Source organism: Tetrao urogallus (assembly GCF_951394365.1).
Source record: "Tetrao urogallus genome assembly, chromosome: 7".
Lineage (NCBI taxonomy): Eukaryota > Metazoa > Chordata > Aves > Galliformes > Phasianidae > Tetrao > Tetrao urogallus.
Window position 1 is genome coordinate 8,187,540 of NC_136820.1, and position 12,983 is coordinate 8,200,522.

At 42.5% G+C, this 12,983-nt stretch overlaps 1 protein-coding gene across 1 annotated transcript in view; it reads right to left on the bottom strand.

Moving 5' to 3' along the window:
* Positions 1-12,983, bottom strand: part of TMC2 (transmembrane channel like 2) — a gene marked incomplete at both ends in the record, with an annotated part of 29,199 nt that overhangs the window by 833 nt on the left and 15,383 nt on the right. The window contains 6 exons of the mRNA XM_079538025.1: positions 980-1,100; positions 2,603-2,681; positions 6,221-6,346; positions 7,890-8,129; positions 8,926-8,993; positions 12,231-12,359. Coding sequence (XP_079394151.1) covers positions 980-1,100; positions 2,603-2,681; positions 6,221-6,346; positions 7,890-8,129; positions 8,926-8,993; positions 12,231-12,359 — 763 coding nt within the window. The remainder of the gene's footprint in view (positions 1-979; positions 1,101-2,602; positions 2,682-6,220; positions 6,347-7,889; positions 8,130-8,925; positions 8,994-12,230; positions 12,360-12,983) is intronic.

Genomic DNA, 12,983 nt, shown 5'->3' on the forward strand with positions numbered 1-12,983 from the left:
GCACTTGTGTAGGTTGCTCTCAAAGTAATGCCTCCTACTTGATATTATGGAGATTGCCTCAGATACAAAGAGCACAATAACACTATTTGATTGATCAAATTCCCATCTACAAAGCACTATTTCTCAACATAGACTCCACCACTGGCTATGTATTTTCACCATCAAAGAACAAGAGCCTGCATGGTACACTTGTCAAAATCTGCACCAGCAGAAGTGACCCACTGTCACCGTTGCCACTGCTGAAATGCACCACCGCTGCCTTACTGTGCTTACATCCACTGTTTGAATTCCTCAAATGTTTATTCAATGAATGTCAGTGAGTTTCACTTTTTCCCATGGAGGAATTCAATGACACACCTTTGTTTCAGATGCACTTCTATGTCAGATGCCATGTTGTCAGCTTCCCCTTTAATGCCATCTGTTGCACAGCAGCAAAATCTAATGGAATGTTGGTGGGAAGACTTAGCCTCTGCTACCATACCACCAGCACCCACCTCTAAGATTGTGGGCCAATGTAATAAAGTAGGAGGCATTACTTTTGGAGCAGCCATTTTCTATGCCCTAAGACCAAGGCAGTTTTGAAAAATGCCTCCGCCTCATTCATAACAAGTTTTCCAATGAACATCTCAATTAAAAAAAAAACATTTCTGGCTCAATTCATCAGTCTAGAAACAATGCCGTATCTTCAGCATTGTTTCTGAATTAATTGTTGGTTTCATGACTGGTATGACTGATAGCTGGGAATTGAATCATAATTTTGGATTCCAATTCCCATGCCTTGATAAGCATATGTTTGACATAACATAGTCTAAAAGCCTTCCTGAGTGTCCAATGGATTTCCATAAGGGGACAAAATCTTCTACTCATCTGGTCCCACACAAATTTGTATTGTCCCAATATCTCAGTCCTTCCCAGTCATCACTGTAAGACAAAAGAGATTTTTTTCCAGGGGAGCTGGGGGGGGTTGTTTAGTTTTTACCTTCTACTTGTTTGGGAGAGCTTTCACTCTTTGTACTCGGTGCAAGTAAATCCTCCAGATCTTGCATCATGGAATTAGTGCTGGCTTTGTTGTTCCTCTTGTTTTTCTCTTCTTCACGTTGCTGCATTGATGAAAATCATGAGTTTAGTTTGAAACTGAGGATTTAATCTGTGAAATGGCGGCCTGGTATCATGCTAAGTGTTTTGTGGTGATGAATGCAATCTTTTTGCCAAGATCAAAATACTGCTGAACCTTGGTCTAGTGATCAAGATTTCAAACAATCTTATGGAGAGAAAGTACACCCTGGGCAGGATGGGGAGCCTTAGAAGAGTGCCTCTGTTAGGGCAAAGAATGTGCTGTTAACATGATTTAGATCTGCCTGACTGTGTTTCTGCTGCTGCCTAGCTGCCCCCACCAGGGTTTTGGTTTGTTTTAAATTTGTATCTTGGAGGGTGTATTGAAGAAGTGGTGATGAACACCAGAAGAAGGGGAGGAAGGGACAACGGCATGGCTGGGGAGCACTGTCAGGCTGCCTTCAGTTTTACTTGCGCGTATTTAGGTCTTGAAAAATTTCCATTTCTATGGTAGAGGGAAAGGAACATCAGGGAGATGTTTCAGATCGGGACAAGCATGCTGTGTGGGGAAGGGAGAGCTTCCTCTCTTACACAAAGAGAAAGCCCAGATGGATGCCACTCTGGCTTCTTCCCTCCTCCAAAAAGGGCAGTTCCTCGAGAGAGGAGCCTGAATGCTGGAGCTGGGTAGGCAAAGGGCACTTGTGGTCTTGCTAGAGCTGAGAGATTCCAACCTGCAGAGAGGCTTCTGTTCTGCTGGGCAAACCTTGCAGGCTTTTGTGCAACGGCAGCAGATCACAGTGAGCTCAGTGGGTTCTCACACTGAGCCTCTTTCAGTCTCCCACAGCTCAGAGAGAAACCAATACTATCAGGTCAGCACAGCCATGGCAGCGGGACAGCTTTGTTGTTTCTCTGACACTCTCTGAGCAGAGCTGCACTTCTGTGGGTGTTATGCTTCTAAACTTAATCCACATTACTTTTGGGGTCTCTGCACTGTGGTCCTCTGCATGGTGCTACCTCCCTCAGTTCTAGATGCCACAAGGTCCAATCCGACCCTGCAAATTCAAGTCATTACCTCTGTCTGTATCTTGCTCTTCTCATCTGTATAGCAGAGACAGAAACATCAGTCTCCTTTCTAAAGGGCTTTGAGAATTACTGTATGTTACTGCCACATTGTTATTTATGGATCTCTGTTCTTCAGCCTCTACAAAATCAGGCTGCTGTGTTGCTAGGCTTATCGTTGTTCCCCGGAAAACTCAGGCTCCAAAACATTACTTGAACTCTGAGGTATTTTATTTTTGTACGTGGAAAGTGCAGTTTATGGGAAAACTTATTGTAGTTCTGATGTCTGAAATAGAAGCCTATTATGGGATGGGACCGCTCTGCAGTTAGTCATTAAATGCCATCAGAGAGGAATGAGCTAGCTTTAAATGCATCTTCCTCTTGTGTCACTAACATGGTCTGAAATGAACAGCAATTTAAAAGCATATGTTGCACATCAAATTTGAAGTGCATGGTATTTCAAAGATGGCTTTGCTGGACAAATACTTACCAGTTGCATTTTCTTCTTCAACTCTGCGTTGGCGCGCTGGTATGCTTCAGACACAGCATTTAGATAATAGATAGCGAGGCTACAAAAATAAACGTATTGCTGCAGTATTCCCAAAGTAATTCCCAAAGCTGCTGCCTTCCTGAGAGCACAAAGGCCTAAAAATCCCACTTGGTTTCCTGTAGGGTCTGTTACCCCCCATACAGTGAGCCTGTGCACAAGCATCCCGTGTAGGATTACATATAGGGCTTAATTAAACTTGACTGCTGAGCCTGGACTACACGGTTACTTAAAGACTCATAGAATAGTTTGGCTTGGAAGAGAACTTGAAGATCATCCTGTTCCACCCCCAAGAACACAGTCATCTTTCTGAGCTGCAAGTGCACACTGTTGGCTCACATGAAGCTTTTCATCTACCAACACCCCCAAGACCTTCCCCTCAGGGTTGCTCTCAATCCACTCTCCTCCCAACCTGTATTTGTGCTTAGGATTGCCCTGACCCAGGTGCAGGACCTTGCACTTGGTCTTGTTGAAATTCATGAGGTTTACACAGGCCTGCCTCTCAAGCCCATGAGGGTCCCTCTGGATGGCATTTCTTCCCTCCTGTGTTTTGACCATACTGCACGGTTTGGTGTAACCCACAAACTTCCAGAGATTGTACTCAGTCTCACTGTCTGTATCACCAACAAAGATATTCCAGTTCCAATACAACCTTTGAGAGACATCACTTGTCACTGTTCTCCACCTGCACATCAAGCCACTGACCATAATCCTTTGATGTGACCGCCCAGCCAATTCTTTATCCACAGAGTTGTCCATCTGTGAAATACGTTTCTCCCCAATTTGGAAACAAGGATGTTGTGTGGTACAGTGTCAAATGCACTGAGTGGGAAGAAGAAGGGCTTGAGTCTACTGTTTAAGTTTTAACAACCTCCCCTTATGCAGCTTTCCTGACAGCTGTCTGCAGACTGCCTTTAGATGCTCAAGGCTTAGGAAAAACTCAAGCTGCCTCAGGGCGCAGACAGATTAAGTGCCCTGAGCCAGTCCAACAGCTCAGCTCTGCTCAAATAAAAGAAAAACAATCCTTCTGCCTCTGCCTTGTCTGACTTGCTCTAGGTTAGCCTTGGTTCTTGGAACATTAACTGATGGTGAGACCATTCAGTGCCATTCATTCTCTCGGTGAAAAGCAATGAAGCAGATAAAACACACAGGTCTTTGCTGTGGCTTACAGGAAACCAAACACGAGACAGAACAGGTTACTCAGGGAGGTTAGAAAAACATAAGAAACTAGGAAAAACAAGGCAGAGGAAGGCCTTGAACCCACTCCTATGAAGCAAACTGTTCAAGGCATGGTCCGCCTGCTGTAAGTGAGCAGAGATTAGAACTAAAGGCAAGCAGAAGCCAGGCTGGCACAGAGACACTGGCTTTTGTTTAGATTCCTTCTGCAAAAAAGGCATGCCAAAGCAGGGAAAGGAACCAGCTATGCTGGAAGAAACTGAAAAGTGACTGGGATCAGAGAGGGCATGCTGGCTGCCAGTCTTTGGCACTTGATGAGGTGCGTGCTTCCAAATGTGCCCAAGTGTCTGAGGCTGTCTCACCCAGTAATATTTTGGTTGTCAAAACTGTCTCCTCCAGCTTTTGTAGAGAGCTTTTGTTCTTCTTAATTATAAACGTCATCTGCTCAGTGACTTCGAGCCATTCCTGGGAAAACCACCACCCATTCAGTTCACTGCTATTGTGTGTGTGTGTGTGGCTTTTTTTAATAAGCAGAAAATTCAGGTTAGACAAAAAAAGTAAGTGGATTTTTTAAAATAAGGGTTTCCTTTTCCAGTTTTCCAGTCAGTTTCCTGAATGCACGGCTATGATGCAGGTTCAGCATCCTCAGACTGGGCTGGAGGGTTTTAGCAGTGTAAGTTCAGCCATTTTGGTTTCCAGGAAGAAGATTGGAAGGGAATACTTTGGGTGGCCTTTCTGGAACCTTTCAGCTTGGTTCTCTCTGAAGGAAGCACATTTACTTCTTTTTACCTAGAATTAAATCTTCAGTCAGTCTTGGTGACATAGGCGCTCTGTCTCTGAAAAAACATTTTGGATTCTTATTTTTGTTCTTCTGAAGGATTTCTTTTACATATTATCAGACTGATTGCTTGGGAAATATAAAAAGAATTTGTAATCCACGGTTTTAAGGCTGCCTGCACCACAGCAGAAAGAACAGCAGAAGGAAGCAAAGCCAGGGATTACTTATATGACTTATAGTTACCTACTTTCTGAATAAAATGGTGAAAGACACAGAAACCTAAGCTTCTGACCAGTGGTAGCAATCAGTTACAGGACTGCAAGCAAAAAGGAACATTATCTTGCTCTTCTGGCAAGATTTAAATTGAGATAATTTTATCTCTCTGTATATTTAGGTCATTTCCAGTTATATCGTGAGAGGCTGCTGTGGATTGTTAAATAGGGCCATGCTTCTAGATAGAGGCATGTGACTTTTGTAAGTGAAGATTGTGTATTAAATGGGATTTCTTCAACTGAAAAGTTTCCACGATGAGAGAGATGCAAAAAAGCCTTAGAAAAAGTCCTTCTATGGTAACTACCCTCTTCCAGGATAACTGGAAGTCCAGTATCTGATATCTTTCCAAGCTGCACAGGCCGTGTATCTGGGTGGGAAGCAAGGATGTTTTAGGCGGTATCTCTGTTGGAGCTGGAATCAGGACAGAGACCAAATAATGTATGTAGGTGAGATGGCCCATGGGAAGGCTGCAATATGTAGATGAGGAATAGCCCAGATGGGGAAGGGCTGATGAAAGGAGCATCTTTAGCAGGTAGGTAAGAGTTCTGCCATGTCCTGACCCAGCTGTCAGTGGAGCAAAGGGTTGGAGATTGTCGCTGACCAAAATATTACTTTCAAAGATCTGTCACATTTATTTATTTATTTATTTCCAACCCTTCACTATCTTCAGCTGTTTAGTCTGGTGTGTTCGAAGCTGCCAGTAAAATTTGGCCGCAGCACTCCCACTCATTTTGATAGCTCTGGAAACCTCAAGAGTAATGCCAAAAGTCTCTTAATGTATATGTGTAAATAAATAAAATGAGAACTGCCCTGGTTCTGATGCTGCTGGAGGCATCAAGGATCAAGTACGGCTTCTGATGTAGCTTCAAAGCTGAAATGATCTAACAGCACTGAAACAAATTTCAGATATATTATTCGTAAGAATAGAAGAAAAGATACTCTTCATATTTTTGGAACGTGTAATTTTTGAATGCCCTGGCTTGGCAGTGCTGTGAATGCCACCAACTGTGACAGAAATTGCTTCTCCACCAGGCTGACACTGCCCATTTAGTTCCTACTGGCTACTGAAAATTTTTCAAATGGAAGCTGTGACAACCATGAGGCCTTTGTCAGCAATATGTTTAATCTACAAGGTTGTGTTTAATTGGGTTGGGAAATTAAATGTTGGGAAACTGGGTCAGGCAAGGATTTGGGGAGCAGGACATGTGTCTGTCTTCATCTAGGCTGTTATCTCAGCAGATGTATGTAGACGTTGCTAAAATCCCAGCCATTTTTAGAACTTCTTCCTTCACCTCCCACCATATTGTGATTGTAATATTGCAAGGAAAACTTACACCATGAGCAGAATTGCGGGAATGATTAGTCCTGGATTTGCCACATAGCCGAAGATCTTGGCAACAAAAAGTGGAAAATCAAGCTCGATGGTCTCTTGAATGACATCATACATCCTTTTCTTTCCACTGGAAAGACAAATGGTCAGTTAAGAAGTGTGGAGAAAACACAGAGGGACACAGTAATTCCCAATTTAATGATGCTAAGGAGTATGTTTCCTCTCTGTCAGTGAACGTCATCTTGCTGTTGATCACTAAGGATTTGGAAGTAAAAATTCTACTGAAATGACTTCATTCCAAATTATCTTTTTGTCCATTTCCCCTTGACCAGCCCCACCACTGATTATAGGAATGATCTCTGCTAAGCCAACTTGATCCCAAAGATTGTACATTTATTTCAGTAGGCAGGTCCTTTAAGAATTCTATCCATTTACCATTCTGGAATGTATAAAAATCTGCAGATTGCAATAATCGTACATTTCTGATCAATATCTTGTTAGATGTGGCCTTCTCACATTAGAGATGACTTTCCTTATGCAAATTCTGCCTTTCTGAAATGATGAACCAACTTGAAGAGCTGTTAAGCAATGACAGAAATAGCAAGCTGTGATTATCACTTAATAGGAAACTCAGCAAAAGAGTCATTTCAAATTGGATTGATAAAGCAAATGAGGGTATTCTATGGGAAAGTAGAACAAAACTGTAAAAGCTGAGAATTTGGCTGGATTGTGTAATTGACCTTCTCCCCCAGCACCTGTGAATTCAGCCCATAAGTGCTATTCCTCATTTTTAGGCCTTCTTCCTCCTTGCCAAAGGAATCCAGAGTCCCTTTGGATTCTGCTTGAAAAGCGTTGGACTCTGTCCTTATGATGAGAGACAAGATTAGCTAGATGGGGTTCCAGCTTCCTCGGCTGCCTTAAGCCTAGGAGAGTTAAGCTTTCAGTCAAGTTATGGGTGGAAAGTTGTGCTGAGGGGGTGAAATAGGCTGAGTGGATTTTGAAGAAGAGACAGAGAATTACAATAGCTCTCTCTCTTTTCAGGTTAGTCATCTCCAAATGATAGCATGCAGGCAACTAGCTTCCTGTCAGATCTTCTGACATTGCTGCTAGACACCTGTCCTTGTTACAGAACAGAGGAAATTTTGGTTTCTTGCCTTTCTCCCTGAGTCTTTTATTATCATTCTCTATCAGTGGATAGATAACCCACAGGAACAATTTGTTCCAATCTGGCTCCGTACTGAGTCAGACTCAGTAGGACCAGGAAATGGTGTTACTCGATCAAATTAGACTTTATTGGCATGTTAATCCAGTCCACTGAATGCTCTCAGCAGTGCTAATCTAGGAGAGGAAAAAAAAAAATAGGCTTTTCTTTTTAAAAGCAGCAACTCTTCAGACTCAGACCTATTCATTTCCTTCAATTTCCCATCAAAATTAAGCACAGCTCATGGTGTGGGATTTCTTGGTTATGTGGAAGATCTTGGAGAGTTTAGAATCCCATTCTGCTACCACGATGTTGCTGGGAGACTTAAGGCAGAAGTGAACAAGGCTTATGGCCTCACGATGGAAATTGGAGGTATTAAACCACCTCTGCTGGAGACCAGGCCTTCAAACTTTGTGGAAATAATCCTTTGCACCAGAGCAACAAACAGGTATATTTGATATTTTGCTACTACCTGAATGGTCCGCAGTCGAAGGAAGGAGGCAGGGACATGATGGTGTAGGCCACGGGCAGGAGGCTGAGGAACAGGATCAACAGCAGCAGTCCCATGTAAAAGTTGTTAGACTTGGATGCTTTGAATACTCGTGCATGAGGAACATTGCTACTCATGACAGCCCAGCACTGAAAATACATGGAGGTTAATAAGCGCAGCACGTTTATACCCACGAGCCCTGGTGCATAAAAGGATCCCATCCTGAAAAGGAAACAAGAGGAAAAGGTACCAATTTTTGACAGACTGGAAGGTTTTTTATTTTCAAAGGAAGAAAAAATGTTGTTAGTGTGGTGGAAGTTTGCCCACAGCTAAAGCCTGAGTGGGCTGGTTTGTGACATCCTTGTACTTTTTGAGGAGAAGTGCCTATGCCCATTTTATAGTGACCACCAGACGGGCCTCCAAACTCAGTGGCTGCAAAGGATTTGCAGTTTGTGGCAAAAATTGCGTGGGGATAGCTTGTAAAATGTCAAGTGGATGTACTCAGCAGGGAGGCATCCTTGAGTCTGCAGAGATGTTGAAGTAGAGGAACGTTAAACTTTGGCAAATGAAATCTTGTTCCCAGAGGAAGTGAAGGTGTTTGTGTGGCTGCCTTGTACTGTCACAAGAGCAGCTCTAGTTTGCCCTCCTTTGGGGCAGTTTTGGGCTGTGCCTCTTTTGCCTGACGTGCTCAGCTGGCTGCATGGCCACCCTTGTGCTGACAAGGTGAGCTTGCAGCTTTCCCAGAACCCTTCCTAATCTCTTCCTCCAGCTCTTAAGTCATTTTGAAAGGATATTACATTTTTACCAAAAAATGACCTTAGAAAGTGAGACTAGGGCAGAGTTTCCAAAACTGTTCCCTATTTCAGCAGACAGCTGTTTTTGGCAACTAAACTGACAGTTTTAAATTTCTGCTTTTGTAGCCAAGCAAAACAATGAGAGAAATTGAAACCCAAACATTCTAACTCCACAGGATAGCTTTTTTTCAGTAATTCAAAAACCAAACATGAAATTATCTTACCAAATCATTCCTTGGTTGAAGACCAAACCCAAAACATTGCCACTGATGTCAAACTCTGCATAGGAAGGCTGTGTGGGAAGAGAAAAGAATGCAAAAAGAAGTGAATGTGTTGTTGCCAGAGGTACCTGCTTATTGCTTGCTATTGCTCTGGGTGTAAGGACACTTATTCAGACACGGCATGAAGGGATTTCTGGGAGGGCTCCCACTGTGTGCATGTTGCTTGAGAACAAGAGCTGTGAAAGCAGAATTGGAGCTATTGTGTTGCAGACTGCTTCTCTTCTTCTGGTGTGCTTAAAATCACATGGATGTGTGGAAGTACGTAAGTTGCTTCATGTTTGTATCTCCTCCCTACTAATAGAGGCTATTCCAAGCAAAGGAATCATGGCACGGGACTGGATTTTGTACCAGCTGGTGTATCTGGCTGCAGACTTGCAGTTTCACCACAGTAAGATACTGAATATTAAACCGGCCATAATGATGAGCTGGCAAGCAAATGGTACACCAGATATGTATATGCGTGTCCTTAGATCCTGGAGTAGCAGGCTGCTGTAGAGGAGAAACACAGAGCATGAGAAGGGAAAACTGGAGGAATAGTTAACCTGGTCAGTATCAGGTGTTGCACTATGTCAGTCAGTAGTTAAAATACTACCTTCTGTGAAGCGACCTGTTTGATATGAGTGCTAAACTCAGAACAGGCAGCTCTAATCTATTGATAGTACTTGTCATTTTGTAAGTTATTATTCTGCCAGGTTTGCTGTCATATAGCTGCTGTTCTTCATGGATATGCTTTAATACATACAAAACCTAGGTCAATTCTGGCAGTTTATAGGTAAAATTCTGTTTTCATGAGTGACATTTATTTTTCTATTACAAAACAGAACATAATTCTAAAAAAAAGATAGGTAATGACCTCATGTGTTTGAAAAGTCCAATGTAGCATGTCTGCTTCTGACCCACTTTGCATGTACTTCATACTGTTATGTTTTATAAAGTTGAGTTTTAACAAGTGTGACTTTTATGTTGAAAACTCAAAAGAAGCTTAGTCAGAGCCATGCTGAGTTGAATGCTCACAGCTTTGGGAAGAAATGGGTACAAAAATAACATTTTTTTTCTCTCTTTTGATTCTGGCCCACTTCGACTTGAAACCTTAAGTTAGATATTGATACTTGCTTGTTTTTTTGACATGAAAGTAACCAAAGTTTTCAATGTCTCTTGTCTTCTGCTTTGAGGGAAGCAAAGTCTCTGTAGGAAGGCCAGATTAAGAAAAAGCCCCATTCACTTCATGTATTAGAAAACACAAGTATGATTGTGCAGTATCCCATAGGTTTGTTTAGATGGCTGCTGCCAAAACATCCAGTGTCATTCCTGAGCTGGGGGGTGAAAAGCATAACCCTACTTGAGTTCCGTTGGAGTTATACATGTAGCACCAGCAGTAATCCTCCAAAGATGTAGGAGAAAAAGAACAGTAAAATCACAGTAAGATTACAGTAATTCCGTATTTCTGTAACTACAATGGGAGCTACATGGCGTGAAAGGAGAGTTTGTCTTTTGCCAGATTGTACTGCAAACCCTCTAGCAGTGCTCCATGTTAAGGGCTGCAACATTATTCTGCTGCTCAGTCCTAGTAAGTAAGGGCCTTGCCGTGCTCCTTGAGTGGATTAGATGGCTCATTTGCAAAAGGCAGTCTGATGGAGCATGTTAGTTGGCTCATCTCCTGGTAGATGCTGGATGGGTCTCGTATCTGAGTGCAGCATCACCTCACAGCTTGCTTGGGCTGAAAGCCAGGGAGAAGGAGAGGGGGAAGTTCTGAAACAGATCTTTTCCATTTCACTGAGAGGTAGAAAATGGATAGCTATGTTTGTTATTGTTATTTTATTTTCTATATAAATCAAGGAATGCCTGCAGTACAGAAGAGACTTCCAGCTATTTCTAAAATGGAAATCTTCTTAAGAATGAAGAAAAAAACCCTAAAACCCTTTGTGGTATTTCCAAAGGTTGTTTTGAGGAAAGCATCAAAATAAAATTTAAAAAAAAAAAAAAGGTGTTTAACAAAGAGAGGCAAAGGGATAGCCTGGAGGAGGAAAACAGAAGCTTACATGAGAACAAGATCTATGAGCACGTGCAGAGGGAGCTGTCAGGAGGCTCAGAATTCCATTGTCCACCAGGGAAAATGTTTTCTGCCTCCTCCAGAATAAATTCAAAGAGCCCCACGGGCAGCAAAATGCCCACTACCAGCTCTCCTTGTCTTACCAAGGCCCAGTAGGCACTTGCAAATCTCACCTCATTGCTCTTCTCTATACCTCTCCAGGAAACCCTTCCAGCAGGATGGGTAGCCAGCTGGTGCTCTTATATAATTGCATTATTTCCAGGTATTTGCTTCTCTATCTTAATCCATCTGTTGTTTGTTTGTTTGTTTGTTTGTTTGTTTGTTAATAATGTGAAACAATGGACCTTCTCTCCTTCTCTCCTTCTCCTCTCCTTCTCCTCTCCTTCTCCTCTCCTTCTCCTCTCCTTCTCCTCTCCTTCTCCTCTCCTTCTCCTCTCCTTCTCCTCTCCTTCTCCTCTCCTTCTCCTCTCCTTCTCCTCTCCTTCTCCTCTCCTTCTCCTCTCCTTCTCCTCTCCTTCTCCTCTCCTTCTCCTCTCCTTCTCCTCTCCTTCTCCTCTCCTTCTCCTCTCCTTCTCCTCTCCTTCTCCTCTCCTTCTCCTCTCCTTCTCCTCTCCTTTCCTCCTTGTCTCTTTATTTTTCATTGTTTTTCTTTGTATCTGTGCAGCTCCAGTGCTGGCAGTTTTGGTAATATAGCCTTTATGAGTATCAAAGGGTTCAGCACTCTTGTGTGTTATGCATGGGGAGAACAGAAGGAAGAGTTCCTTATTCTGCTGCAGCAGAAATAAGGCCAACCTCCAGCACAGATTAGAAAACTGTGTTGTGAGTAAAGCATCCTACTTCTTACAGAGTACAGGAAGATATGAGGCGTTGAGAATTGGAACTTAATATAGATGGACTCAAAGTTTTGGGGTTAAATGACGGTATGAATATTATGTTAATATTTTTTCAATTCATCTTCATGTTTTCAAGTCCTGTTATGGGAGAAAGAACCCTATTTTTGTAGGGTATTTTCTGGGATCAAACCGATTGATGCAGAGAAGTGATGCAAAGACTTCATTCACTACATCAATTAAATTAACAAGTAAGACCAGATAAAGGCTGGAAGCATTCAAAATCAACCTATTTGCCATATTTGAACATATGGCCCTAAATTACTTCTGGCTCCTCAACTATAAGACCCAACAGGACATTGACTTACAAATCCGGCCTCTAGGTCCCAGCACCAACAGTAATTCATGAATCTCACGAAGCAAGCTCGGACGAAATCTCCCACCAGGATAGTTACAAAGGTCACCAGGATATCAGACACGGTGAGCCTTACAATCTCCTGCAATTTAAAGCAAGGAAAAAAACCATTTAGCTCTTATAATTTCAGCAGCGCATTTAGGACTTTGTTTTTTATTAAGACATTTCGGTTTTTATGACAATAACCTTCAGAAAGGCATGCTTTGTGCAGATGCCCTACTTGTTTTCAGGCACTCAGCTGTGCCTAAACTTCACCTCTGTGTTTGGGAACAATGCGCTGTGTTATGGCTGTTCGCCCCAGTAGTTGATGTTAATGTTATTGACTGCGCTCTGTGTTGTGGCAGCACGTAAAATGAAAGCACAAAGCCAGTGCTGCAGTAATGCTGGTGTAGAACATACATACGTGGAGAATAATTTTAATTGTGCTGTCAAAAAAATCTCTGTATTACTATGGTTTGATGTCTGTGATTGATGTCTATTCTTGCTGGAGTTTCTATTCTGAAGAACTGCAGAACTTCCTGGTGCCCAAAGCAGGAGAGTTGAAGGGTGATTTCTTTGTGGAAAGTGCTACAGATCTGTGTGTGTTGGAGGTTTCATGGCCATAGCTTGAGAACCGTGGCCAAGGATTTTTGTTAGCTTGGTGCTACTATGTGAGAGTTGGGAAGGACAATGCTATTTGCAAGGAAAACATTGCTCCTGGAAATAT